General features: G+C 56.4%; 4 protein-coding genes across 10 annotated transcripts; 2 read left to right on the forward strand and 2 right to left on the reverse strand.

Moving 5' to 3' along the window:
- On the reverse strand, positions 1-6,432 carry FIZ1 (FLT3 interacting zinc finger 1). 3 transcript variants are annotated; one of them, XM_033129142.1, is made up of 4 exons: positions 6,297-6,421; positions 5,390-5,453; positions 4,598-4,944; positions 1-2,219 (listed from the first exon to the last, which is right to left on the reverse strand). In XM_033129142.1, exons 3-4 carry the CDS (start codon positions 4,904-4,906, stop codon positions 1,020-1,022), a joined length of 1,509 nt encoding a protein of 502 aa, XP_032985033.1. In that variant the 5' UTR covers positions 4,907-4,944; positions 5,390-5,453; positions 6,297-6,421; the 3' UTR covers positions 1-1,019. The 3 variants fall into 3 exon arrangements, with proteins under 3 accessions (XP_032985033.1, XP_032985032.1, XP_032985031.1); XM_033129141.1 differs by lacking the exon at positions 5,390-5,453 and having other exon boundaries at positions 6,297-6,432; XM_033129140.1 differs by lacking the exon at positions 6,297-6,421 and having other exon boundaries at positions 5,390-6,283.
- Positions 6,433-6,508: 76 nt separating this feature from the next.
- On the forward strand, positions 6,509-9,731 carry ZNF524 (zinc finger protein 524). 3 transcript variants are annotated; one of them, XM_033129144.1, is made up of 3 exons: positions 7,060-7,189; positions 8,042-8,110; positions 8,663-9,731. In XM_033129144.1, exon 3 carries the CDS (start codon positions 8,702-8,704, stop codon positions 9,488-9,490), a length of 789 nt encoding a protein of 262 aa, XP_032985035.1. In that variant the 5' UTR covers positions 7,060-7,189; positions 8,042-8,110; positions 8,663-8,701; the 3' UTR covers positions 9,491-9,731. The 3 variants fall into 3 exon arrangements, with proteins under 3 accessions (XP_032985036.1, XP_032985034.1, XP_032985035.1); XM_033129145.1 differs by lacking the exons at positions 7,060-7,189; positions 8,042-8,110 and adding an exon at positions 6,509-6,612; XM_033129143.1 differs by lacking the exon at positions 8,042-8,110 and having other exon boundaries at positions 7,044-7,189.
- A 1,850-nt stretch (positions 9,732-11,581) lies between these two features.
- On the forward strand, positions 11,582-21,216 carry ZNF865 (zinc finger protein 865). 3 transcript variants are annotated; one of them, XM_033129137.1, is made up of 3 exons: positions 11,582-11,822; positions 15,830-15,978; positions 17,597-21,216. In XM_033129137.1, the coding sequence occupies exons 2-3, from the start codon at positions 15,903-15,905 to the stop codon at positions 20,749-20,751; spliced, it is 3,231 nt and encodes a 1,076-aa protein (XP_032985028.1). In that variant the 5' UTR covers positions 11,582-11,822; positions 15,830-15,902; the 3' UTR covers positions 20,752-21,216. The 3 variants fall into 3 exon arrangements, with proteins under 3 accessions (XP_032985028.1, XP_032985030.1, XP_032985027.1); XM_033129139.1 differs by lacking the exon at positions 15,830-15,978 and having other exon boundaries at positions 11,583-11,822; XM_033129136.1 differs by lacking the exon at positions 11,582-11,822 and having other exon boundaries at positions 13,417-15,978.
- A 1,804-nt stretch (positions 21,217-23,020) lies between these two features.
- On the reverse strand, positions 23,021-26,580 carry ZNF784 (zinc finger protein 784). The gene is made up of 2 exons (XM_033129442.1): positions 26,404-26,580; positions 23,021-25,193 (listed from the first exon to the last, which is right to left on the reverse strand). Exons 1-2 carry the CDS (start codon positions 26,479-26,481, stop codon positions 24,303-24,305), a joined length of 969 nt encoding a protein of 322 aa, XP_032985333.1. The 5' UTR covers positions 26,482-26,580; the 3' UTR covers positions 23,021-24,302.
- Positions 26,581-27,771: the final 1,191 nt, after the last annotated feature.

A 27,771-nucleotide genomic window follows, 5' to 3' on the forward strand; every position in this document is an offset into this window, starting at 1 on the left:
TGACTGACAGGACAAGGTTTATTGGGGTCCTGGAGACATTGGGGAGTGGGACAAGGGGGTGAGGTGGAGGTTCACAGGGGTACCCCCTAGCCAAACCCCCTCCCCCTTGGGTTTGGAAGGGACAGAGACAAACCGACAGAGATGGAAAGACGACAGGTGCTACAGCAGAGCAGGAGGGCTACCCAGTGTCCACCACCTCCCACTCAGGTGAGTTCACAGGACGGGGAATGACAGTGGAAGAGGAAGGGGAGTGTCTGCCCTATTCACTCTAAGGAGGGTGGGGTGCAGGCTTCGACTTGGGCCAGCCCATTCCAGTGGACAGGGGTGTACGTATCGGATCAGTCCATTCTACTGGGCAGAGGGATTCCAAACCAGCCTATTCTAGCGTTTGGGGGTGGAGGAGATCATTAGGGTTAGTCCATTCTGCAGCAGGGGAGGGAAACCTAATTGGGGAGTGGGTGGAGGGCAGGGGGCATCTACCCTGGTCCTCTTTCGGCATAGGGAATGAAGTGGCAGGAAAGGCAGACTCCGGTATATCCATTATCTGAGGGCACCAGTGACTGTGGTGGGTAGCACTTGGAGGGGCCAGGGAAATTTGAGGACATGGTCCCCCCACATTCTCCACATCCAGATTGTTTGGAATGATGGCTCTCAGGGAGAAGGCAGACTTCCCGTGGGGGAGGTGTGCCCATCGCTTATTAGGGCCCTCAAGATGAGTACTTTTGAAGACCCATTTCTCATTCCTAGGTCCCCCAACTTAGAGGCCATTGATTTGGAGGTGCCTAGCACAGATTCCAGGGGGTCCTCAAGCTCAGGAGTCTCTCCATAGACCCCAGACCCCCGAGCTGAGGAGTTTTCCCTTTATTTGCTGTCCATCAGCTCAGGGGTCTGTGTGGGTTTCTAGTGGCCCATCTCTCCAACCAGGGTCCCCTCATCTCAGGGCGTGTCTGGATTTGGACCGTCTCCTGGGCCGGGCCCTGAGTCCAGCCCCAGGCGGTGGTGGCAGGAAGGGGCGCAGGTCAGTCCATGCCCCGGTGCAGCTTCAGGTGCCTGGAGAGGTTGCTGAGCGTGATGAAGCCCTTGCCACAGATGTGGCAGGGGAAGGGCCGCTCGGTGCCGTGCAGCAGCCGGTGGCGCTTGAGGTAGCACTCGTGGCGGAAGAACTTGCCGCACTCGAGGCACGGGAACGGCTTCTCACCCGTGTGCACCAGCACGTGCCGCTCCAGGTCGCGCGGCGAGCGGAACAGCTTTTCGCACTCGGAGCAGCCGAAGATCTTCTTGCCGCGGCCGGAGCCGGACGAGGGCTCCCCAGACGCGGGCTCCCCCTCGGGGACTGCTGTAGCCGCCTCTGCCCCGCCGCCCTCGCCATGGCTAGCACGCCGGTGCTCCTCCAGGGCCCCCAGAGCTGCGTACAGCGCCCCGCAGTGGCCGCAGCCATAGGTGGCCGGCCCCGAGTGCGCCTCCAGGTGGCTGGCCAGGGCCGCAGCCGATGCGAAGAAGGTCCCACAGTCGCACTGGTATAGGGTGTCTTCCGATGGCTCCGCCGCAGTCGCTGGAGCAGGGGCCTCCCCGCCGCCCTCAGGAAGCAGCCGCCCCAACTCGGGCACGCCGCCCCCCGCGCGGCCCAGGAGTAGCCCGCCGTCCCAGGCCGCTCCAGCGTCACCCGCCTCCACAGCACCACCCTCGCCAGGGGTCTCGGGCCCAGCGCCAGACCCCGCGGCCCAGGCCTGCGCTGGGGGTGCGCCAGGGCCCTGCAGGTCGTGCGTCAGCTTGTGCCGCTCCAGCAGTGCGGGAGCATTGAAGTCGCGCTCGCAGCGTGGGCACTTGAAGGGCTTCACGTCTGTGTGTGCGGCCCAATGGGCAGCCAGCTCACGGCCATGGTCGAAGCGCCGTGCACAGGCACCGCACGCGAATGGGGGCAGCGAGGCCGCTGCTGCAGCTGCCGCCTCCGCCAGCCCCCAGCTGCCCGGGCCCGCGCCGGCCCCCTCCGGGCCCTCTCCGCCGCCGCTGGCCCCAGCACCCCCGCACACTGAGCAGGGCCCCACGTTGCAGCAGACGGAGCAGGGTGCACTCAGGGCAGGCAGGCCCGGGCTGGGCTGCAGGGGGGACGGGAGCACACCGCGGTGCTGGCGCTTGAGGTGGCGACCCAGGCTGGAGCGTGAGGAGAAGCGGAGCTCGCAGACCAGGCAGCAGTAGGGCTTCTCACCAGTGTGGACAACCTGGAGGGTGGGAGGAAGCACAACATCAGGGCTGAGGGACTGGCCTGCAGGGCAGGTTTCTGGACTCCCAGAGGGAGGCAGCCCAAGCTCCGCAGGAAGCCTACAAGGCCATGATCTAGCTTCAGTCCTCTTACTCTCCATCTCTGCTTTGGGCCATGCTGGCTTGCTTTTAGTCCCTTTAGCCACAGGACCTTTGCACGTGCTATTCCCACAGGTTGGGCAACTCTTGCTCCCACTCCTCCTGACTAACTTTTATTTCCAACAAGCCTACCTAGGAAACTGGCACTCCCTGGGAGTGTGGCTAAACAGGCTTTGAGCACTGATGGACTTGGGTTCAAATCCCAGCTCTGCCTTCCATTCTCTCTGAAAGGGCAGCTTTTCTGCTCTGCTAAATGGACACAATAAGATGTACATCTCACAGCATTGTTGTGAGGATGGGGTAAAACCATCACAAAACTACTCAATTCCTGGAAACTAGAATATTCGACAAACTTTCCCATGTCCAGCTGATGTCCTCTAAACCAGTGAATATTGGGAGAGTGGGAAAGGAGCTTTTATAATCACCTGGGGTGGGAAGTGGCTCTTCCAGGTAAATACTTTAGAACTTTCTAGAGCAGAACTGTCCAATAGAACTTTCTGCAGTGATGGAAATGTTCTGTATCTGTACTGTCCAAAATATCACCACTAGCCACATGTGGCTGTTGAGCACTTGAAATGTGGCTAGCAAAACCATGCCTCACAGAGGTCTCTACTGATATTGGCCTTTGTGGTTTATTTGAGTCCTAGACTAGTAGACAGGTTTTGACTGTAGTCCTATTGACTGGTAGTGTCTGTCTAGAGAGCTTTGGTGAGAACTGTGAGGCTGGATGAGAAAGAGCACAGTGCTAGATTAGTCATGTCTGCCAGGTACAGGATCTGAAGTAGGAATGTTATCTCAGGAAAACCATCCATGACCCCATCCCCGACCTGGATCACTCCAGATCTTTCTTGTATTAGCCTCAGAATACAGTTACCCTCTGTCCTCACGTATCAATTGCAGTTTGACATTCATTAATCTCATTGTTCAATTAATGTCTCCCCCACTAGACTCTTGGCTCTGAGAGGCCATGAAAGGGGATGACTGTGTCCCTTTCCCCCAAAGAGCCTAGCACTGTGCCTGCATATTATAGGTACTCATTAAATGCTCAGTTGAATTATAATTTACTAGTGGGCAGGGTTGAGACCTCAGAGGGCTATGAATGTCACATCAAGTTAAGGAGCTCCCCTGTCACCCCAAGGATCAGGGGTTTCAAGGAAGGTGGTGCCTGGTCACTCTGTGATGGATGCAGAGGCTGGACGTGAGAGGGAGAAACAGGAGGTAGGAAGACCACTTAGAAAGTTGGGGCCAACATCCAGGATCTGAGGTCCTGAACCAAGGCAGATGCCATGGGGACAGAGAGGAGGGGACAAGTGTGAAGGACCAGTTATATGTCTGGTTTTACTTATCCTTGTAGCATGAGTGTCTGGCCTATAGAATAAAATCCCACTCCTCACAATGGCCAAGAATGTGCACATGACTCAGCCCCTGCCTGCCTTCCACCTCATCTCCTTTTGCTCTGTTCAGGCTCACTCCACCCCAACCACATGGTCTCCTATCCCTTCCTTGTAAACACCAAGCTCCTTTCCACATCAGGGCCTTTGCACTTGCTGTTCCCTCTGCCTGAAATGCTTTTCCCATGGCAGATGTTTTTTCATACTTTCATACTTCGGATCTCAGCTCAAGTATCACCGTGCCATTTGCCACCTGTCTGGTAGCCCACAGCTCTCCCCTCTTTACTCCTGAACACAGACTTGTTATTGTTTTATAATTTCCTTCCCAATACTTCTCCCTTTCCAGAACATTCTTGACTGTGTATTTGCTTTCTTGTTGATAGTCTACCTGGCTCTTGACCACCTCCAATGGAATGGAAGTTTTCAGAGCTAGGACTTTATTGATTTCACTTTGGTGACCAGTTTTGGGAACAGGGAAAGCACTCAATAGATAATCACTTAATAAAGGAATTAAGTACATACGTGGTAAATCTGTTTTTTAAAATGGTAAAAGAAATTGCAGATGCTGGCGTGGTGTGTGAGCAGGGCGATGGGAGAAGGGAAGAACCTATAGGTGAGGCAATGTACTATGAATGTTTTCCTTGTGGGTTGGGTGGTGACTGAAAGAGAAACTCTTCGTGTTTTGATTGGTCAGGGTGCTTTGGTGGGGAAGGAGAGAGGCAACATGTCCTAAGGGGAGGAGGTGGGTGAGTGGGCCTTGGGCCCTCTGCCTGTTGCCCAGAGTTGGGCGGAGGCTCCAAGGGTGTGTCCAGCCCCGGGAGGCAGCCGGGCCTGCCTGCGGGACTCACCTGGTGGTGCAGCAGGCCGGTAGAGTCTCGGAACCCCTTGGGGCAGGCAGAACAGCGGTAGGGCCGCTCGCCTGTGTGCGAGCGCAGGTGGTTGGCCAGGTTGAAGCTGTGCTTGAAGCCCTTGCCGCAGCGCGGACACGCGTGGGGCTTGAGCGCAGTGTGCCGGGCGAAGTGGCGCCGCAGGTCCGAGCGATAGCGGAAGCTCTTGCCACACTCACTGCAGTGAAACGGGACCCGAGGGGCGGTGGCGGCGGGTGGTGCTGGGGCTGGGGCAGGGACCCGGGGCTCTGGCAGCGGGGCATCATCCATTGTGGCGTGGCACGAGGGCAGTGGCGGGTGGGGGCTCTCTGGAGCGGGGGGGGGGGGGGGAAACATAGGGGCAGGTGAGGGGGTCATTTCCCCATCAGCCCTCCCCCATCGGGCTCCCCCATCCTGTCCCCTAGGAGCCCAAACACAGCCCTGTAAGCCACCAAGACCACATCCACTATCTTTAAGCTCCTCCCACCCTCCTACAAACCCTTCTCCGAGTCATCTGCCAATCTTCCTAATCGTTTCTACCTCACTGATTTTACGCCTGAACTCTCCTGCTCCTCTCCAAGCCCCGCACACTGTGGTTAAACCCCGCCCAACCCTTCACACTGTTCCCAGGACCTCCAGTGTTCCTTGACAAGCTTCTTCCCACTTCCCTCTACGCTCCTGCCACTCTTCTTTAAAGATGAAAGCCCTGGAACCTTGGATAAAAACAACTGAAACTTTTTTTACCTGCAAAATACGGGGAATAGGAGGACCTACCTCATGGAGTGGCGATGAGGACTAAGCAAAATTGTGGTCATGCGGACTGCCTGCTTACTTAGGCCTGCGCACAGCAAAGACTCAACAGGTAAGCTGTTTTGATTACAACTGTCCTCTAAGTACCTACCTCTGAGTGTCCTCTTTAAATCCCACCGTATCTTCTTCACTAAGACCTGCCTCCAAAACCCCACTCAATTTTTCCTTAAACTCATCCTTGAAGTAAGCCCCGTCCTTTCCAAGACACTCTCCACGACCCTTTCTCACTTTCTCAGTCGTTCCAGGCCCTCATTTCACTTGCATTATAAAGGCTTGATATTTCCACTAATACTCCCCAAATTACATGCATAAACCCCACCCCCTCACTGTACCCATCACTTTCTCTAAGCCACGCCCCTGAAGAAACTCCACCTCTAAGCTTCTCCCATCTTCACACTGAGCCCCCGTTTCCCCACTCAGCCTCAATTAGGACCCTTCAACCTAGGGCCCCGCCACCATTCTCACTGAGCCACGCCCCTTTACCAAACCCCACCCTTTGTCTAAGCTCCTCCCACTCCCAACAACCGCTCTGCCCCGCCCATTTCCCCCCTAAGCCACACCCACTAAGGCTCCTCCCTGTCATTGCTCCTCCCCAGCTGCTACTAAGTTCCGCCTCCTCCCCATCCAGTCGCCCTCGGGGCCGCCCCCCCCCCCGTAGTCTGCTAGAGGACCCAGGCCCCGAGAGCCAGCCTTTTGTGCCCCTCCCCCCGTCCCTAAAAGGTGCGGCCCCGGGCGCCCCAGGCAGGGGCAGGTCAGGCGGGACCCGCGGACGGAAGAGTCCACCTAGCTAGAACGGCGCGGGGGTTCTGGAGCCCTGGGGCGGCCCCGGGAGGCCGGGAAAGTCAGTCGGCTTTCCTCTTTAATTACTTACACCTCCCTCTGGGCGCCGACATTTTGGGCAGCGGGGGCAGCGTCACTTCCACCCGGGGGGCCCCTCGACTTCCGCCTCGGCTCCCTTCTTTCCCGCACGCCCCCCCTTCTCCCGCCTTCTTGGCCTCCTCCCTCCCAGCCGTCTGCCCTTCTCCCTCTTTCTCGTCCCTTTCCTAGCACTGGCAGTTAAAGAAGTCAGGTTGGCGCCATTTTGGGTGAGGGCAGGAAGAGGGGCGGGGCTTGGGATGGTGATTCGGCGCCATGCAGACTAAGGGCAACAAGCTCAGTGCGAGGCTCTTCCCCGTCGAAGCTAGCAGGTGATAGCGCAGATGAGGGCCGACTTGAGTTCCTTTCGCAGCTTCTCCTGGGTAGAATGTAGAGTTGCATCAGGAGAAAAGAGAAATTGAAAGTCCGGCTGCGATAGATAGGAAAGAGCAGGCTCCATCTTGTCCTCAGCCCTCCAGGGGTCTTTGAAGCTTATCAGGCGCCATGTTAATTACGGGAAGAGGCAGCCATTTTCCCGCTCCTCATCCTTTCGGTACCTGTCATTGATTGGGTCACCGGCTGGATACTGTGTGGGAGGAAAGACATTTCTACGTTGTAGGGGATGTGTTGGGTTATTTACCGCTCGGAGCCGGCGAGAGCGCCGGGTGTGCAGGCACGGATATGACCGGCCCTTAGGACCCAGCGCATCCCTTTGTTCCCCTCGGGCGCGGGCCCGACGGGGAGGGGGCGGGGGCGGGGCTGCCGGCGTCCGCTCCGAGGGGCGGGGCCGTCCCGCGCGCGCGCGCGCCGCCGAGGGGTAGGGCCCCCTCGCCCCCGCCCCTTCCCACGCACCGACCCCGTCGCCCCCCGCGCGCGCACACTCGCGAGCCCCGGCGACATGCAAATGAGGTACCCGAGAGGCGGGGGGCCTGGGCGGGGGGAGGGGAGCGGAGGGAGGGGCGGCCCGGGGCCGCGCGCCCCCGGAGCGCACCCCCCACACCTGCTCCTGCTCCCGCGCTCGCTGCGGCGCGCGCGCCGACCTAGCGCCTAGCGGAGTCGGCCTGAGCGCGCGCGCCCGCGCGCGCGCAGACCCCCTTCCTGGCGGCCTTCGCCGTCCGCGGCCCGGCGCCGCTCATTGGCCGTTGCCCCCGCAGGGCCCGCCCCGCGCGCTCGGGGACCGGCGGGCGCGCGCCTGCCCGGGGGCGAGCAGAGGGCGAGGGTCGGGGGCACCACTCGGGAGACCCCGGTTCTAGTCCAGGCCCCCCCACCCTAGCGAAGCGTACGATCCTGTAAAAGCGGTTACCCTCCTCTGGACCTCAGTCTGTGTGCATGTTCCAAGAGAGCACAGTGGCACCTACAGCCCCCCTCGTAATTGCACCTGTGCTTTTCTTCCCTGGTACCAGCTCTGATAATGATGGTGGTGGTGGTAGTTTATTGAGTGCTTACTATGTGCCACTGGCAACCCTGGTATATCCATTTCACAGAGCTGGATTCAAACCGAGTACCAAGGGACCCCATGATGTCCCCTTGTCCTTTTGAGTCCCTTTCTTCTCAGTCCCTGGGCCAGTGGGTCAACATGAGATTTGGTTCGAATCTTGGCCCTGCCACCTTCTGGCAGAGGGAGTTTGGGTAACTGACTTGGCTTTCCTGTGCCTCGGTTTCCCCATTTGCAAAATGAGGGTGATGGTGCCCTTATTCAGAGGGCTAGTATTGTCCTAAGTTCTGTGTGCTGAGCATCTCATGGCATGTCCCTGCAACTAGGTGGAACTGTTTTGCAGAAGGCTTAACTGAGGCTCAGAGAAGTGAACACTTTGCCCAAGACCACACAGAGTAAGTGACAGACTCCGGAATCGAACTCAGAATGTTTGACTCTGGAGCCCAGACATAACAGCTCCAATGTATTTCCTCATCCACCACTCAGGGCCAAACATCACCTGGGACCAGTCCCTTTCTTCCTCCTGTCCTGAACTCCCTTTCCCTCCTACTGTACCATTCAGGAGGGAGAGACAAAAACATTTCTGAATCTTCTGTGTCTCTGGGGTTTGATGGGCTCTGTGTCTTGAGGATCACACTAGTGGCCTGTACCCTCAGTTGGACTCTGTCCTCCCTCAAAGATTTTTATTTTGGCTCAAATTGACCTTTGAGGTCCAGGGCAAGGGTTAGGGAAGCCTGAGGAACTCCTGTGGGCTCAGGGCAGTGCCTGTTTACCAACTGGCACACAATTATCCTGCTCTTTTACCCACCAGCGTAACTGTGCATCCAGGTGAATGTCAGCCATGCCCAGGTTGCGAGACTCAAGACAGAGGGATGGGTGAGGTGTTGGGGGACAAGGGGTGCTCCAAACCCTCCCTGCTCTGACAGTTGCCCCCTCTCTCCTCTTAGCCCGGCTCCAGTGCCCAGACCCAAGCCCCCCACTGCTCAATGGACACCCCCAGCCCAGACCCGTTGCCTTCGCCTTTGCCTGGGGAGGAAGAGAAACCTCTGGCCTTACCTCCTTCTGTTCCCCGGGGCCGCCGAGGTCGACGTCCCGGGGGGGCCACCTCCTCCAATCGGACGCGCAAGGCCTGCCTCCCTCGCAAGCGGGGCCGACCCCCCAAGTCAGGGCAGGAGACCTCGCTGGCTCAGGGGTTGACAGTCCCCGTGGGCAGCAGTGGTGGCAGCGATCTCCTGTTGATTGATGATCAGGGTGTGCCCTATACAGTCTCTGAAGGGTCAGTGGCAGGAGGTCCTGAGGGCTCGGGCCCTAGGAAGGCTCCGCACTTCTGCCCGGTGTGCCTGCGGGCCTTCCCCTACCTCTCGGACCTGGAGCGCCATAGCATATCGCACTCTGAGCTGAAGCCGCATGAGTGCAAGGACTGTGGCAAGACCTTCAAGCGGTCCAGCCACCTGCGGCGGCACTGCAACATCCATGCCGGCTTGCGGCCCTTCCGCTGCCCACTCTGCCCCCGCCGCTTCCGCGAAGCGGGCGAGCTGGCCCACCACCACCGAGTCCACTCCGGGGAACGCCCCTACCAGTGCCCCGTCTGCCGGCTTCGCTTCACGGATGCCAACACGCTCCGGCGCCATGCGAAACGCAAGCACCCCGAGGCCATGGGGGTACCCATGTGTCCCCCGGACCCAGGACCTGAGCCACCGTGGGACGACGAGGGCATCCCAGCCACAGCAGGGGCTGAGGAGGAGGAGGAGCGGGAGGGGAAAGAGCTGGCTTGACCCACAGACCGGATCACCCCTCCCTGGGCCAGGTTTACAGCTGGTGGTTCAGTTGCTGCTCCACCTGGGCAGGGAGGCCGAGACACCCTCATGTCTGGTGGTCTTACCATTGTGGGAGGGGGTTGTGGGTGAGCACCTAAACTTCCGGACCCTGCTGCCTTCTGCCACCCTCCCCTGGACTAACAGGCCCTTCGAGGCAAAGGCTGTGGAAATAAATCTCTGCCTCTGGCTTCTGGTGTGTATTCAGTGATGGTACCAGGGCTGCCCCCCTCTTCTTTCTGTCGCTACACCACCTGATGGGAGTGCATGGAATTGGGGAGGACCCCATGTCATGTATCTTACTAGTTTGGTGCTAAAGAGTTGCTTAGGGGCCTTTGTCCCCTCTCCTTCCTCCAGCAGACCCCAAAGCACTCCCCTAAATATCGGCTCTAAGTAAAACACTGAACCATCTGTGCAAATGTTACTGACTCTAGGCCCCTTTGCCCCATTCCAGCCAGATTCTTGGAAATTCTGTAGCCACCACTTTGCCCATCTCTTTGTCCTGACCCTGTTTTGAAGGAAAAATTGAGCCGTGGGTTGTGGGCAGAACTGACAACTTTAGTAAAGAGTAGATAGACAAGGGGTGTGGCCTGGAGGGCGGGGTTAAGGAATCAGGAGGCGGGACTGAGCGGCAAGGCTTATTGGTCAAGTAGGTGAGAACTATAGGCAGGGCTTGGGGGAAGGGGCTATCAGAACGGCCCTAACGTTTAAATTGGTTTAGTGAAGATGGCAGAAAGTGAGAGTAATTGAGAGGGAATGGATAGAGTTTATGTGAGGGGAGGGGCTTTAGAGGAAACTATGGGAGAACTAGGTGTCAGGAGAGGTGGGACTTAACTGTTAAGAGAAGATGCCAAGGAGGAAAAAAGTGTACTTAAGAGAGCAGTGACTAAAGGAAGTCCCTGAGAGGGATGGGCTGAATAGAGCTGGGCTTAGCTGCTTGGAGTGTGGCTGAATTACTGTGTTTTCCCGAAAATAAGACCTAATGGGAAAATAAGCCCTAGCATGATTTTTCAGAATGATATCCCCTGAACCTAATGTGTCTTTTGGAGCAAAAATTAATATAAGACTCATCTTATTTTCGGGGAAACATGGTAGGAGCAAGGTTTACAGAGATTTATGAGGGGCCATACAAAGTGTAGTAAAGCTGTGGGTTCTAACTTCAGCCTGCATAGAATCACTCGAAGGGTATTTTATTTTTAATATACTTGATATGCATATTATAGTAGCATCAGGTGTACAACATTGGGATTTGATATTTCTATACATTATAAAATGGTCATAGTAAGTCTAGTCACCATTTGTCACCAAAGTTATCACGATATTATTGACTATATTACCTTATGCTGCACATTATATCCCTGTGACTTGCTTTATAACTGGAAGTTTGAACCTCACCTGAAGGGCATTTTAAAACTCAGATTCCTAGGCCCTACCTAGGAATTTGATTCAGAAATTCTGGGCTGGGGGGCCTGAGAATTTCCATTTCTAACAATTTCCGAAGTGATGCTGCTGCTGCTGGTGTCTAGACCATAGTTTGAGAACCACTGATTTAAGAAAATGCCTTGGAGGTGAGAGGCACAAACTTCGCGTTGAAGTTATGAGAGAGTTGGAGCTTAAATGCTTTGGAGCATAAGTGGCGGGGCCGAAGCCAGGGGGCGTGGCTCAGCCTGTGAAGCTTGGAGGGGGAGGGTCTACAAGAAAAAGGCGTGGCTAAGGGCGGTGCTTAGGCGGGAGAGGTGGGATTTAGAAAGTAGTGAAGCCATGGAGGTAGGGAAGAACGGGAGAAAATTCGGGGCCCTCGGGCAAGGAGGACGGATTTTGAGTTGATGGGCGTGGCTTATAATTAAGCCCCCCCGGATGGGCGTGGTTCAGACTAGGGGTGGGGCTTAAGTGTGAGGTTTGCGCGAGGGGCAGGGTTTAACCCTACGACCCAAGCGTGTGGACGGTACCTCAAGAAGAAGCGGACTCTGAGGGCGCAGGCGCACTTTGCTCAGCTCGCCCACCGGAAGTGGTTCAAGGTTTTACCCGCCTACATCCCTGAACTAGCGCGCAGGCGCAATTCCCTCTCCGGGTCGCCGCTGCCGCCGCCTCCTCTTTCCGCTCCTCCACGCCGGCGCCTCGGAGACGGGCGCGACTTCCGCTTCCGGGCGGGCGGGCAGGCGGCTAGGCAGGCGGCGCGGGGCTGCCGGGGAGGGGGAGGGGGCGGCACTTCCGGTCAGGCCCTCGGGTCTCCCCCGAGCGGCGGCGCCTCCTCCGCCTCCTCGGCCTCCTCCCGGCGGAGACCCCGGCGCCGGTGAGTGACGGGGTGCGTGGCCGGGGGTCCGGGGATAACGGGGCGGGGGGTCCCGCCCAGACCCGCTGTAGTCCTCAGAACGTCCCCACCAGTGCTCCCGCCCGGCCCTCGCCGGGGGACCCCCATCACTGCTCCCCCATAAGAGCACTCCAGCTATCTGCCCCATTAACGCCCCCATGTGGGACGGCTGCCAAAACGCCTTCATTAGTGGCGCTCCCCTAAACTGCTGCCAGGGCCCCCCACTAATGCTTTCTCGCAGGACCCCTTCTACATATCCTCCAGTGATTGTTTCCTCCAGGACAGCCCCCCAAATGCCACCAGCATTGCCCTCCCCCATGCAGGGCAGCTACCCGTGAACCCTCTTTTAGCCTCTGTAAGTTGCCCCCAAGGAGTGTTGCGTTAGTGCTTTACAGCAGAACTGCCCCCCTATTATGTCCACACAGCAGTCTCCCAAAGCTCCGAAACCCCCACTTTCATTGGTGTAAAAATATGTTCTATTCTGGTCAGCAGCCAAGAATGCCTTTTTTTTACTTCTGCACCCCTCCATCATAATTCCCCTTGAAAATACCCCTTTCAACACCCTCCTCCCCCCATAGACCAGCTCCCTCTAGAGGTATGTTCTCACACCCACATCCTTTCCTTCTTCAGGTAGAAACGGCTGCCAGTTTAGCCCCAGGCTCCCACTCCATCCTTCTCTCGGTCAGCTTCTATCTTTGGTCATTCCTCCCCCAGAGCAGCGCCCCTCAGTGAGGCCTTCCCTCAGAATGCGCTTGCCCCGCACTAGCAAGTTTGTCCGGACCTGCCCCTTCTCACCCTGCTCTCACTCCATCTTCCTGGACTCCCTGGAGAAGACCCCCAGCTTTACTGGAGCATGAGCTCTTTCTTCCCCAGACGTTCATTCTTGAACGGATGTGCAATAGGTCCAGCTCATGCAGCCATGAAGGAGAGATAAATGCACACAGTCTTTGTTTTTGTGGAGTTTTGCAGTCTAGTTAAGGAGACAGACCAAAAACAACCAAATAAACAAGATAAATGCTGTTTTCTGGGTTGTCTGAGAGTCTGGTGAGCTGCTTCAGAGGTGAAACCTGAATTAGCAGTTAGTCATGTGAAGGTCTTGGTGAACTGTTCCAGGCAGAGGGAAGAACAGTGCAAAGGCCCTGAGGTGGCCATGATGGTAGAGTGGCAGGGAAGGCCTGTGAGATTGATCCCAGGGCCTTGGAGGTGACGGCATTGCCATAATTATCTGGGCGTTGTCAGCTCTACCAAGCCTAGAATGTATTTCATTTGTTTATTCATTTGTTCAACAGCTGTTTAATGATCACCTACACACTGGGCATGAAGCAGAGAACAAAACAGACAAAATTCCATCTCCTTGTGAAGTGCATATGCTAGTTCATAGGGCAGACAATTAAAAAAACAAAATACATGTATGTGAAGAAAATCCAGCAGGGTAAGAATATAGATTTATAGGGGCTACGGTGTCAGAGAGGGTGGTAGGAAGACTTCTTTTTTTAATTTTTTTTTTAGATTTTATTGGGGAAGGGGAACAGGACTTTATTGGGGAACAGTGTGTACTTCCAGGACTTTTTTCCAAGTCACGTTGTTGTCCTTTCAGTCTTAGTTGTGGAGGGTGCCGTTCAGGTTCAGGTTGTTGTCCTTTCAGTCTTAGTTGTGGAGGGCGCAGCTCAGCTCCAGGTCCAGTTGCCGTTGCTAGTTCATATCTCTGAGCAAACCACTTTCTCTTTTCGTAACCTCATTCTCACTTATTCAACAAGTATTTTCAAAGACGGGCACTGTGCTAGGTCCTGGGGATGAAGCAGTGAACAAAACATAAAAATCTTTGTGTGCATGGAGTTTACCTTCTAGAGGGGGAGACCACCACCACCAAGACAGAATGCATGGTTAATTTAGTGATGCCAACTGGTAAACAGAGAAATGAAGCAGGCTGGGGAGGGCAGGAGTGTTGGTCTGAGCGACAGGTTGCAGTGGTCATGGAAAGCCTCACTGAGATGACATTTGAGCAAAGATGTGAAGGAGGGAAGGGGTAAGATGTGTATATGTGGAAGTCAGAGCATTTCAGGCAGAAGCAACAGCCAGTGCAAAGGCCCTGAGACAGGAATGGAGCTGGCCCATTGAAGGAGTAGCCAGGAGGCCATGGGGGCTGTGTAGGCCATCATAAGGACTTTGATTGAGATGAGGGTCACTGCAGGGTTTTGAGCAGAGGAGGGACATGGTTTGGCCTTAGTCCTTTTGTCTATAAATTATCTTATGAGTTTGTTTGATTGAAATAAGCCACATAAGGTACCTAATAATAGCATTCAGTAAGTGCTGGTGGCTAGTCCTGGGGTTGGGCGGCAGCGAAGTGGGTGAGACAAAAAATATTTGCAGTAAAAGGCAGGGTGGGGGCCTTCCTTTATTGAGACATATTGAAAGACAGCATGTTGTAGGGGGTAATAGCATCCACTGTGGAGATCTGCCGCCTCCCTTCAGCTCCTGGCCCTGCTGCTTGTTACTGGTGTGACTTCAGGGGATTGACTTACCTATCTGGCTCTCAGTCTCTTTCTCTGTACAACTGAGTTAATAACTGTAACCATTTTCTAGGGTTACTGGGAAGATGCATTGAGTCAACACATGTAAAGGATTTAGAGGTGTACTTGGTATGTGGAAATAACTCATTTAATGTCACACATTATTAAATATTACCTTTATCGTTATTAACAGACTAGATTGTCATCACAAGGCAGCTTGTTATAGGGGAATGGTCCCTAGGTCCTGGCATCAGAGAGACCCCTGTCCCCATTTCTTCAGTTTCCCCACTAATGAAATGGGACCAATAATGGCACGGGACTGTTGTGATGCATCAAGGAGTTCCTATCCAACTGGTCTAACGATAAACATGAGCTGTTAGGATTGTGACTATGGTTGCTGTGGGGCTCCTGTCCATTGGGACCATTCCCCCATCATGCGTCTGCAACCCTCCCGTGATATATCTCCCCTTAGAAAGGCACCAATCAATATAAGTCTTGGGTCCCCTAAAAGCAGAAATATCTCTTGTTTCCCAGTGGAAATAATCGTTGAGCCTGGTCAGTTCTGTCCTCCAAGAACACCCCTCCTTCTCTGTCAGCCCTTTGGGCCGTCATCATAACCTCACTGTCTCCCCTCCCCCCGATTCCTTATGGGAAATCCCCTAGATGTAAACTGCATCTCTGCTAAATGTCTCCCTCCCTTCCTTGTGGAGTTCTGGTCACCTTAGTTTCATCCTTTCACTTACTCAACAAATATTTATTAACATAGGCATTTATAGCCTTAAGTTTACCTCTGAGCACTGCTTTAGCTGCATCTCCCACGTGTGTGGCGTTTCCATTTCATTCATCTAATTTCCTTGGTGATACCTTTGTGGACCCATTGGTGATTTAGAAGGGTGCTGTTTCATTTCTAGATATCATCAGATATTTGTGGAACACCCATACTGTGCCAGGTGCTGTGCTAAGTGCTGGGATACAGCGACTAACACGGTGGGCCGAGTGCTTGCTGTTAGGTGAGGAGGACAGAAAGGAAACATAGCAAAGGAAATAGACACAGTAAGTCAGTGGTAATAAGCATGATGAAAAAATGCAGCAGGATGAGGTCCTAGCAAGTGATGGGGTGGGAGAGTGGGGTGTCACCTCTCTTGGAAGTGACGTGTGAGCAGAGACCAGAAGGAGGCACAGGAGAGAGCCTTGAGACCTGGACAAGAATGTTCCAGGCAGAGTGCAGCCTCATCACATCACTGTTGCTTCTGCTCAGGATGGTGACCATCTCTCTCTCCCACCCATCCCTTCGTAACACAGAGAGCACTCTCAAATAAGGGTCCTAGCCCTATAGTTCCACCCCTGCCTTTCTCCACCTCAGGGAACAACCCTGGGAGAAGAACCCTGTGCTGGGAGGGGTGGGTCAATCCACAGACTTGCTCTGTGACCTTGGGCAAATCACTTGACCTCTCTGTGTCTTGTGCTCTCATTTGCCAGGTGGGGATAACCACTGCTCCTGTGTCATGGTCTCGTGGAGTTGTGGTAGGGATTTAGTGAGTCAGTCTGTGTGATGTGTGTAGAATGGCGCTGGCCTGTAGGAAGTGCCCAGTCAAGGGTAGCTGTCAGTAATACGTGCTCTGATGGAGGTGAGTCCAGGCACTGGTTTCTTCCCCAAGACACCTTCCCTCCCTGCCCTTCCTCCCTGCATCCTTGTACCATGTATTTTCTCCATGCCCACCAGCCAGTCCAGCCCTGTCTCCCCACTGAGGTTCCACCTCAGGCTTCTACTCCCATGCCAGCCATGCCTTTGTTCCTTCCGGAGATGAGATGAACCAGAGAGTGTGAAGGACATGGGATGTTGGGTCTCCTCCAAGGACAACCAAGAGCTGAAGGCTAAAAATATCACCTCCAGGCAGGGCTGGAGGAGATACCTTTCACCTGTGGAGGGGAGAGAGCCAGCCTAACAGGTGGGAGCTGACAGGCCCTGGCCTCGGTGGGTCCTCCTGACCCCCTACCTCGGGCTGGGCACAGAGCTAGGCACCCAGGGGGCAGGGACTGGGACGGTGGCCAGGAAGCATGCCAGACTTTGGGGACCCTTCTCCCACTGGCTCGCCTCCAACTTTTGGGAGGCATTTGCCAAGGCCCCTGGATGGGTCCAGGGCTGGGGGAGGGGGCAGAACAGCTGGAATCTGGAATGAAAAGTCCTGTAAAGGAGGTACCCAGAGAATGACCACTATCTTGGAGGGGGTAGGAAAAGGCTCCCTGAGCTTCTGCCTTCAGGCTCTTCCCAGGCAAGTGATGTCACTGAAGGTACAAAGAGCTCCAGGAACTGAGTGAGCTGTGCCAACCACTACTGTGTTTCCTTGCATCCTATTTCAGCCCCCTTAAATCCCCCTGCAGTCTAGGGTTTACTGCCCCTTTAGAAATGGTGAACGTGTGGGAAGGAGATGGGACTTGGTCTGCCCAGACCACGCGTTTACTGCTGTGCTTGGCTGCTTTCCTTCTCTGCCAGCCCCCTGCTATATAAGCTGTTTGTCCCAGGCCTGCATATTGTCCTTCCCACCTGTAGTGAAAGAACATACCCCTCCCAATACTGTCTTCTTTCCAATTCTCTTGTTTTGTGCCGACTTTCTGTTCCTACCAATAGTGACAGCGATGACAACATAATAGCTTCTGCTTCCCAAGTGCTTGCGTACAGAGCACCAGGGACCAGCCATCTGAGGGGCTTTTTATATCAGCTGTTGGATCCTCACAGCAGCCCTGTGAGGTGGGGGTGTGCTTTGTCACCTCCATTTGTAGATGAGGAAATCCAGGTACAGAGAGGTTCAGGTACTTGCTGTGGTCACACAGCTAAGATTCACATCTAGCATTCTAGCTGCAGAGGCCATCCTCTTAACCACTATGATGGAAACTGTTATGATGATGACAGAGGCCAAACCTGAAGGGACTGGGAACAGAGGGCTGGTGTCTGTGTGTGTGTGTGTGTGGGGGGGGAGACGAGGGGGCGGGGACACAGCGGAGGCCTGAGGGTTTGCAGAGGGGACTGAGACCAGGTGCCAGGGGTGCTGGGAGAATTAGGGTCTGAGAAGGAGAGAAAGGCCTGCCAGCACTGCTGGGGGTAGAGGTCTGGGGGATGGATAGAGATTTGTAAGGATCCGGAAAAGATGTGAGACATGGACACGAGTCGCCAGCGCACAGCCCTGTTTGCGGTGGGGAGAACCCACGGCCAGTACTGCTTCCTCAGCCGCATCCTCTTCTCCGCAGGGTCTCGCACTCCACTCCCGGTGGAGATGGAGGCAAATGCGGCGGGCAGCGGCGGCGGGGGTGGCGGCATTGGGGGCGAGGACGGGGTGCACTTCCAGAGCTACCCCTTCGATTTCCTGGAGTTCCTCAACCACCAGCGCTTCGAGCCCATGGAGCTGTATGGGGAGCACGCCAAGGCGGTGGCGGCCCTGCCCTGCACCCCCGGCCCCCCACCGCAGCCCCCGCCGCAGCCCCCACCGCCTCAGTATGACTACCCACCGCAGTCTACCTTCAAGCCCAAAGCTGAGGCACCCTCGTCGTCGTCGTCCTCGTCATCCTCCTCGTCGTCGTCCTCCCAATCCAAGAAGCCTGACCCGCCCCTGCCTCCCGCCTTTGGGGCGCCCCCACCCCCCCTCTTTGACGCTGCCTTCCCTGCCCCGCAGTGGGGCATCGTTGACCTCTCGGGACACCAGCACCTGTTTGGGAACCTGAAACGTGGAGGGCCCGCATCTGGGCCGGGGGTGACGCCGGGGTTGGCCACTGCCGTGGGGACCTCAGCGCCGCTCCCCTCCCCTTCGCAGACCCCGCCGGGGCCCGCTGCAGGGGCAGCCTGCGACCCCACCAAGGACGACAAGGGCTACTTCCGCAGGCTGAAGTACCTGATGGAGCGGCGCTTCCCCTGCGGCGTTTGTCAGAAGTCCTTTAAGCAGTCGTCGCACCTGGTGCAGCACATGCTGGTGCACTCGGGGGAGAGGCCATACGAGTGCGGCGTCTGTGGCCGCACTTACAACCACGTGTCCAGTCTCATCCGCCACCGCCGCTGTCACAAGGATGTGCCACCCGCCGCCGGGGGCCCAGCGCAGCCAGGTGCGCCTCTTCCGCCGCTGGGCCTGCCCACGCCCGCTGCTGCCGGAGGGGGTGCCCCCACAGTGGTCCCCGCCGGCCCTCCTGCCACACCCGCAGCCCCCACTGCCTCAGCCGATGGGAATGCAGCCCCCGGAACACCGGCGGGTGTGGGTGTGCCTCCGCCCGCGGCGGGGGGCGGTGAGGGCCCCTTCGCCTGCCCTCTCTGCTGGAAGGTCTTCAAGAAGCCCAGCCACCTGCACCAGCATCAGATTATCCACACGGGCGAGAAGCCTTTCTCATGCTCCGTGTGCAGCAAGAGCTTCAACCGCAGGGAGAGCCTCAAGCGCCACGTGAAGACGCACTCGGCGGACCTGCTGCGCCTGCCTTGCGGGGTCTGCGGCAAGGCCTTCCGCGACGCCGCCTACCTGCTCAAGCACCAGGCGGCGCACGCGGGCGCGGCAGGGCCCCGGCCCGTGTACCCCTGCGATCTATGTGGCAAATCCTATTCCGCGCCGCAGAGCCTTCTCCGCCACAAGGCTGCGCATGCGCCACCCGCTGCCTCCGATGCTCCCAAGGATGCAGCGGCTACTATCCCTCAGCCCGCGGCTGCCTTCCCCCCAGGCCCTTACCTGCTGCCGCCCGACACCCCTGCAAGTGACAGTGAGAAGGCCGCGGCGGCTGCGGCGGCCGTGGTGTACGGTGCCGTGCCCGTGCCGCTCCTGGGAGCACACCCACTGCTGCTTGGTGGCGCAGGGACAAGCGGAGCGGGTGGTACTGGCACCAGCGGCCCCGGGAAGACGTTCTGCTGCGGTATTTGCGGGCGTGGCTTCGGTCGCCGCGAGACCCTGAAGCGCCACGAGCGCATCCACACGGGCGAGAAACCACACCAATGCCCGGTGTGTGGGAAGCGCTTCCGCGAGTCCTTCCACCTGAGCAAGCACCACGTGGTGCACACCCGTGAGCGCCCCTACAAGTGCGAACTCTGCGGCAAGGTCTTCGGTTATCCGCAGAGCCTGACGCGCCATCGTCAGGTGCACCGGCTGCAGCTGCCCTGTGCCCTGGCTGGGACTGCCGGCCTCCCCTCCACACAGGGCGCGCCGGGGGCCTGTGGCCCAGGTGCCTCGGCCACATCCTCAGGGGCCGCTGAGGGCCTGAGCTACGCGTGCTCGGACTGCGGCGAGCACTTCCCGGATCTCTTCCACGTCATGAGCCACAAGGAGGCGCACATGGCGGAGAAACCCTATGGCTGCGACGCCTGCGGTAAGACCTTCGGCTTCATTGAGAACCTCATGTGGCACAAGCTGGTCCACCAGGCCGCCCCCGAGCGCCTGCTCCCGGCCACGCCTGGCGGCCCGCAGCCTCCGGATGGCTCCGGCGGCTCCGAGGCGGCCAGCGTGCTGGACAACGGGCTGGCAGGGGAGGTCGGGGCGGCCGTGGCGGCACTGGCAGGGGTATCAGGGGCCGATGACGCTGGCGGGGCGACGGCGGGGGGCGGTGGGGGCACCAGCTCGGGCCCGGAGCGCTTCAGCTGCGCCACATGCGGCCAGAGCTTCAAGCACTTCCTGGGCCTAGTCACTCACAAGTATGTGCATCTGGTGCGGCGGACCCTGGGCTGCGGCCTCTGCGGCCAGAGCTTTGCGGGCGCCTATGACCTGCTCCTGCACCGGCGCAGCCACCGGCAGAAGCGGGGCTTCCGCTGCCCTGTGTGCGGCAAGCGCTTCTGGGAGGCTGCCCTACTGATGCGCCATCAACGCTGCCACACAGAGCAGCGGCCATACCGGTGTGGCGTGTGTGGCCGAGGCTTCCTGCGCTCCTGGTACCTGCGGCAGCACCGTGTGGTGCACACGGGCGAGCGGGCCTTCAAATGTGGCGTGTGCGCCAAGCGCTTCGCGCAGTCGTCCAGCCTGGCCGAGCACCGGCGGCTGCACGCTGTGGCCCGGCCCCAACGCTGCGGCGCCTGCGGGAAGACCTTCCGCTACCGCTCCAACCTGCTGGAGCATCAGCGGCTGCACCTCGGCGAGCGCGCCTACCGTTGCGAGCACTGTGGCAAGGGCTTCTTCTACCTGAGCTCTGTGCTGCGCCACCAGCGTGCCCATGAGCCGCCACGGCCCGAGCTCCGCTGCCCCGCCTGCCTCAAGGCCTTCAAGGATCCCGGCTACTTCCGCAAGCACCTAGCAGCCCACCAGGGCGGCCGGCCCTTCCGCTGCTCCTCCTGTGGCGAAGGCTTCGCCAACACCTACGGCCTCAAGAAACACCGCCTGGCTCACAAGGCCGAGGGCCTCGGGGGTCCTGGAGCAGGGGCCAGCACCTTGGCTGGGAAGGAGGCCTGACCAGAGGGCTTCCTGTCCGCCACTCCACTCAGATGTCCCCTTCCAGACTCACTCCTTACCGGCCGCAGGTCAGACTCTTCCCCCCTCCTTGCTGTTACCTCCTCTATCCTTCAGACAGACTAGCCCCCTCCAAGGCCGTGCTGTACAAACTCAAGGCTGAATCACTCCAACCTGGACCTCTGTGGCCCTCCTCTCATCCTGTCCCGCACTGAATTCGATCTGCCGTCTAACCCCGTTCTGTAATTCCCTCCGCCTCCCGCCCCAGCAGCATTTTCCCCCACAAGCTTCGGTGGAGATGGGCATGAACTGCTCATCCGCCTTCCTTGGGATCCGGCCGGACAGTGGTACACGAGCAGAGTTGGGAGGGCACATGGGGGCCTGGGTGCTCTTTTGGATTGTGGGGTGGGGGGCGGGGTGGCAGACGCGGCTTGTACAGAGCAGAGATAATAAACCTTATCACCAGGGCAAGAGAGTCCTTTCTTACATCTCGGAGAGGGGCTCAAGCCCTGGCGTTTCCCTGGGATTTCCATCCCCCTGTACCCTCCGTCTCATCCACTCTGGATTTCCTCACCCCCCATACTTCCTGAGGATTTAGCAGATCCAAGTGTCCATCTGTGAGTTGGGCAGACAGCATATCAACAAGACAGGTAAGTCTCTGCTCTCAGGAACTGACAATGTACCTGGACTCCTTCCCCTTCAAACTACCACCGGTGTGTGTTCACTCAGGCCACATTTCCCCAAGCCCGTCTGCAGGGTCCTTTGCTGGGTGCTGGGAAACGGGACAGCCTCCTTGGCCCCGAGTGATACGGAAGAGAAGTCCTGGTGAGGCCTTGTGTGGATTGGTGGTTATGGTACCGCTCGCTCGTAGCACCCATCCCTCCAGGGTAACTTGGGGATGCCCCAAAAGCCCTTTCACAGCCCTCATTTAGGATCTCCAAGCAGTGAGATACTGCCCTGCAGCATGCGTTTAGAAGAGGAGACTGAGGTCCTGGAGAAGAAAAGTTCTGAGGACACCTGGCAGATTCATAGGAGAGCTGGGACCACAGGCCCAGGTGCCTCAGTATGAACAATGTGAAAAGTGAAGACAAAGCCAGCTCGGGGCACTGCCTGGCGAGTCCAGTTTGACCCCCCCACACACACCAGGGTGGCCACCATGCTCTATTGCTGATCATCCAGTGTGAGACCTCGTGCCAGTGTCCCAGGGTTCAAAGTCACATGGACGTGGAGCACAACTTTAAAGGACATAGGCTCAGGGAGCACTGAAGAGTCTCCTTAATCAGACGGGGGGGTCAAACCAGCTTCCTGGAGGAGGTGATACCTGAGCAATGACAAAGCCACAGGTTTTGCCAGGTAAAGGGGAGCAGCAATGGATTCCAGGTGGAGGGTTTAATGTGTCTGGCTAATCTTAGCTATTCCAGAGAATTTCAAATAGATTAGTATGGTTGGAGGGCTTGGGGTGTGGGAGGCTGGATCCTGAAGGGCCGTGGGTTCTAAATGGTGGAGCTTGGACGGCCCCAGAGGCTGGAAGCTGCCAGGCTGCATCCAAGCCACTGATGCCTTTTGTTTAGCCCATGCATTAAAAAAAAAAAAAAAAAAAAAAAAAAAAGTCGGACTTAGTTGCCAACATTTGAAAATCAGATTATACATAATACAAACTAATGCAACTTCTAAAAGTTTCGGACAATCTAGCAACCTGGTTTGCATCCTCCTGAACTGAGTAGCCATTCACCCGGAGCACACACACAGTCGGCCACCAATTCCCACCACTCCCCAATCCCAACTCTGAGCCCAAGTGTCAGTCTCCATATTTCACCTCACTGTGGCTGCTGTATTTCCCCCCGTGAACTCGGCCACTTTCCTCATTTACACTGCCACCCAGCTCCTACAGGCATTCATGTTTGTGATTCCTCGAAACCACAGGGAGCTGTAGGTTGGTGAAAAAGTTGGGATCTGTGTTTTTGAAGGATCCACGTGTTTGCAGTTTGGAGAATGGAGGGCAGGGCCTGGAGGCTGAACTGCTGTATGGTCTCAATGTGAGGCCATTGTTGGCTTGTCTGCAATAGTGATGGTTAAAAGAAGCGTTCAGATTCCAGAGATACCTCACTGGCTCAATAGCGGGGAAACTGGTAAGGGATTAGGTAAGTGGATGAGGGATGAAGGCTTAAAGGGACCTGCCTGGGTGTCTAGTTCATGTGTCAGGAGATAGGAAACACGGGTGTTTCTTTGCAGGGAACAAAGAGTTCTGTTCATGTTATGATTAGTCTTCGTGTTATCTCATGGGGAATGTTTGGTGAACAAGAAAGTGTGCAAATCCGGGCTCTCCCTCCTTAATAAGCATACTGACCACATGAGTCCATTTTGCCAAAATTCTCTGGCCCCCACTCCCATAGCTGAATCACCATCTCTGAATAGCCAAACGCTGTCACACCCATTCTAAAGAAGTGTGGAGAGAGGTATGCTATAATTCACTGTTGGTGGCAAGACCACAATGTGGCCCCTCAACCCCCACCCCCCAAGCACAGTAACCCAAACACAAGACTGACATTGAAAAACCCTTCAGAAAGTCCTTTAATACGAATAGAACTGGAGGCTTCCACTTCTAGCTCCGGAGTCCTCCCCTCACCCCCACTCTCATTGCACAAGCACCGCACGCCAGCCAGCCACCATGCTGCCATCTGATGACCCTTCCTTGGGATAGCCTGGGATCAGGCAGTATGCTGTTTGCTTCTGACTGGGAGTGTAGGACTTTAGAGAAACCTGAGGCTATTGTAGATCTGGGGAGCTATGGACTCTGAGACTAAAGCTTTAGGAGGGGTGTCAGGCAGATGTTGGCTGTCTGGGTTCTCAGTTGCCTGGGAAAAGGAGTCTGGTGGATTAAGCGGCGACCACCATGGCAGCAGGGCTAGCAGTTCTTGGGAGTCCAAAAACTTATGGTTGGTCACAATTACATCCTTGAGACTCTAAGTGCTCTCAGCTATGACTTGGGGACCCTCTGGCTTCAAGGTAATGGGATCCCAGTCTCTTTATGGAGGACCTGGCTGGCGTCTTCTGCCTGAGGGTGGGTGGGTAGGCATCCCATGTTCAGTGCAACCCAGTGAGGTAGGCAAAAGATTCCATCCTGGTCCACCCTAGGCCCCAAGACAGTCCAGGGTTCTGCAGATGAAGGGCTGTCCCGGGAACACTATGGTAGACCCTGGATCTGCCTTTCCACTCAACCCTGGCTCCCCGTGTAGTGTGCAGGCTCTGCTGTGACACGCTGTGTCTTGCACAAGGACGACCCAAGGAGCAGGCAGATGGGGCAATGACGTCCATCCCATGATCTTTCCATTTAGCTGGACATCCACAGGGCTGTCTGTGCCTTTCTCTGAATTTCTCGGAGGTGCCCTTTGAGTTTGTGGGCACCCTGAATCTGGCTGTCCCTCTGCTCTCCCACACTCTTCATGGCCTTGTGTTATTTCTCCCCCAGTCTCCTGTCTCCTTGTCCCACCCAACCCTTCTGCAGTACACCTCCTACCTCCCATGTTGACACCCAGTGTCCCTTCTCTCCCAGCCTACTGATCGACCTCCACCTTCACCGTTGCTGTCTCCCCGTGCCGCTCTTCCAAAGTGTTTCCTGCCCCACACCCACTCCCTGGCCCTTCTGCCCCCGCCGCCAGCTGGCTTCCAGAGTCTGTGAGCCCCGGCCCCGGGCCATGGAAGTGGGTGCGCTGGTGCTTGCGGAAGTTGGAGGAGTTGTTGAAAGTGCGATCGCAGAGGGCGCAGCGGAAGGGGCGCTCGCCCGTGTGAATGCGGGCATGGCCACTCAGCACCGATGACTGCGTGAAACCCTTGCCACAGACGCCGCAGTGGTAGGGCCGCTCGCCGGTGTGCACACGCTCGTGGTCGCGCATGTCCGAGGAGCGGCGGAACGGCTTGGCGCAGAACCTGCAGGCAAAGGGCTTCCCCACGGCCGCGCCCGCCATTGCTGCTGCCATCACCACCTCCGACCGCTCTGGGGGCACCCCTGGCCTCTGTCCCCGAGTCGCAGTCGCCTCCGGGGACCTCTGAGAGGTCCCTGGCTCCACCCCATGCCGGTGCTGGTGCCGGAGCAGAGGCGCCAGGGCCTTGAAGGCCCGGGGGCAGAGGGCGCAGCGGTAGGGGCGCTCTCCCGTGTGCAGGCTGTAGTGGGCGCGGAGGCTGGCAGGGCCCGGGCAGCTGTGGCCACAGACATGACACCGACTTGGGTCCCCACCCTGACCGCCACCCTCAGCCCCGGCCAGGTGGCCATGTTCATGGAACAGCAGCTCGGAGACCAGCCGGAAGGCAGCTGGGCACAAGGCACAGTGAAGGGAACCTGGCTCCGGGGGTTCAGGTACTAATGTGGTGTCTGTCACCTTCACCACCTGGATCTCGATGAGGTCAGTTGGGGGTGTAGTGGGACGGCTGTCATCAGGTACCAGAACCTGGAGGGTGGGGGGAAAGAAACAAGGAGCCTGTGGACTCTGCCTCAAGGGATCCCTAGCACGCCCCCACTTATTTAAAATCTCTATCTCCTTTTTGTGGCACACTGGGCCCCCTCAATTTCTAGATCCTGCTCTCTGTCCTCCAGGATTCTGCTGTATCCCCATCAAGATTTCCCCTCCTGTTCAAAATATATTAGGATCCAGCCATGTCTCTCCTCCACCCACTTAAAAGCCAATCATTTCTTGTCTTGACAACTGAAAAGGCCTCCTGAACGGAACCTCTATACTTAGCCTGCTCCTTATAACCCACCTCCCCAAAGCAGCCTGAATGACCTTTGGAGAATGGAAATCAGATCAAGTCATTTTGCCACTCAAAATGCTCCCTTGGCTCCAACTGCCCTTAAAATCCAAAACTGTCCTAATATCCATCGAGACCTGGCTCCTGCTTATCTCTCTGACCATAGTGTAAACATAATCCGGCACACAGCTGACTGCTCTTGTCTAAATTTAGCTCCCCTACCCCCACTCTAGCAGCTCCGTCTTTATCTTCTTCCTAGGAACATACACAATAAATCTCCTTTATTGTCCATCTCCCCTACTAGACTGCAAACTCCAGGGTACAGTCCTTATCTATTGTGCACCTATCCATCTACTGAGCCCAAGTCGGAGCTCAGTAAATGTTTGTTGGATGAATCGCTGTCCTCAGTTACTCTCCAGTCCAAAGTCACCTGGAACAGTCATTTCTCCCTCTCCAAATCCTCCCTTGGGCATTCGAGATGCATTGCTCAGACCTTTGTAGAATCATCCCTCCCGACCCCAACGTTGGTGCCCCTCGTAACCCCCACCCTTGTCTTTCAGGGTCACCTTCCACCCGAATTCACTAGCCCCAGAATCTCGGAGGCCCCACCCCTCTAGAAGCTCCTCCCCTTAATTAGACAAATTCAATCCCTGGGACTCCTTTCCCAGCACCCAGAAGTTCCCACAACCCCTCCTCAGGCCCTGCCCCGCTAAGCCCCGCCCCTCCACCCCCATAGGCTCCCCTAAACCCTGCCCCTCGCCCACCCGAGAAGCCCCGCCCCCAGGGCCGGAGCTGAAATACCTCCCACTCCAAGCCTTCATAGGCTCCACCCTGGCCCCGCCCCCTGCCCTGCGACCTCTTTCCACCTTGACCTCCCGCCCCTCCCCGTCCAGGCCACTTCCTCGCCCGCACCAGGTCCGGCGGCTCCGGGGATCGCGGCTTGGGGGCCGCTGAGCTCGGACTCCGGGCCTCCGAACGCGCGGCGGCCATCTTGTGCCCAGGCCCCGCCCCCGAAGCCAGTGGTCGCTGTGGAAGGAGGCGGGACTCGGGCTAGCGTCAGAGCCACCGCGCAGGCGCACCAGCGGACGGGGCGGGGCTTCCAGGTAGCCTGAGTTCCCCGCCCCGGGGAGAAGAAGATACCTTTCCTTCCTAATTACCTATCACACCCCACACACAAGGAGACAGCCTGCGTGGGGCGCTACGGGGTTGCGAGCTAACTCTAATTTTTCTCTTTAACTACAATTGTTAGGTTCTGGCTGTCAATTGACCCTCACCAGAATATAATAACCTTTATTCTGTTGTCAGCGCCTCTGCATGGCTCGTGATATGATAACACAATGATGCAAAGTTTATGAATGTACGGATTTTTAACTCCGTTTACAGAAAGATATTCTGCAAAAAACGACACTGATATAGCCCAAATACACAGGTGTGGTATAGCATTTGGGGAAAGGGGCGTTTTCGGCAGCACCAAGGACAGGGTTGGGCTCTGAGCCATCCATTTATTCCTTCCATGGCCTGACTGTGTAATCTTGGAGAAGTCACTACACGTCTCAGGACCACGTATACATTTTCTCACGTGTAAAACTGTAGAGGTGTTGTGAAAACCCAGTGGGAAAAGAGATATGGAAAACCTCTGGAACACCCTTAAATGGTTTTTGTGGAAAGGCATTATAGGAGATGCCTACACATTATGATCATTCCTAAATTCCGTTTCTCATCCTTCTGGGAATGTGGTAAGATTGCACTTCCTTTTGCAGTTAGACATGGTCATGCGCTTTTCTTTAGCTAATGAAGTATCAGTGAAAGCGATGTGTGTCAACTTCAGCTCGCAGTGAGAGCCAGCGAGCTGGTCACTGTGTTCCATTCCTGCCTTTCGATGCTTGGGGATCTGCTGGTTGAAGTTAAGTTTCCAATCAGCCTGAGTTCCAGGGTACCTGAAGTGATACTCTTCCTTGGAGATGTAGCATCTAAAATACACATTTTTTGTGTGTCAAGCCACTGAGTTTTGGGGCTGTTTGTTACTGCATAACCTATTCTATCTTGACTGATACACATAAGGAGTCTTTTATTTATTTTATTATGAACTATTTCTGTATAGAAAAGTATTCAGAATAATATAACCAAGTCTCTGTACTCACTAATAAACTTAAAATATGCTACATATGTAATCTAAGCTCGCTATGTACCAACATCCATTCCCCTACTTTCCTCCCTCATTTGAGGTTATTAGAGTTTGCATTTTTCGGTTTCTCATTCCCATATATGTCTTATTTTGCT

The sequence above is a fragment of the Rhinolophus ferrumequinum genome, chromosome 15 (genome assembly GCF_004115265.2).
Source record: "Rhinolophus ferrumequinum isolate MPI-CBG mRhiFer1 chromosome 15, mRhiFer1_v1.p, whole genome shotgun sequence".
Classification (NCBI taxonomy): Eukaryota; Metazoa; Chordata; class Mammalia; order Chiroptera; family Rhinolophidae; genus Rhinolophus; species Rhinolophus ferrumequinum.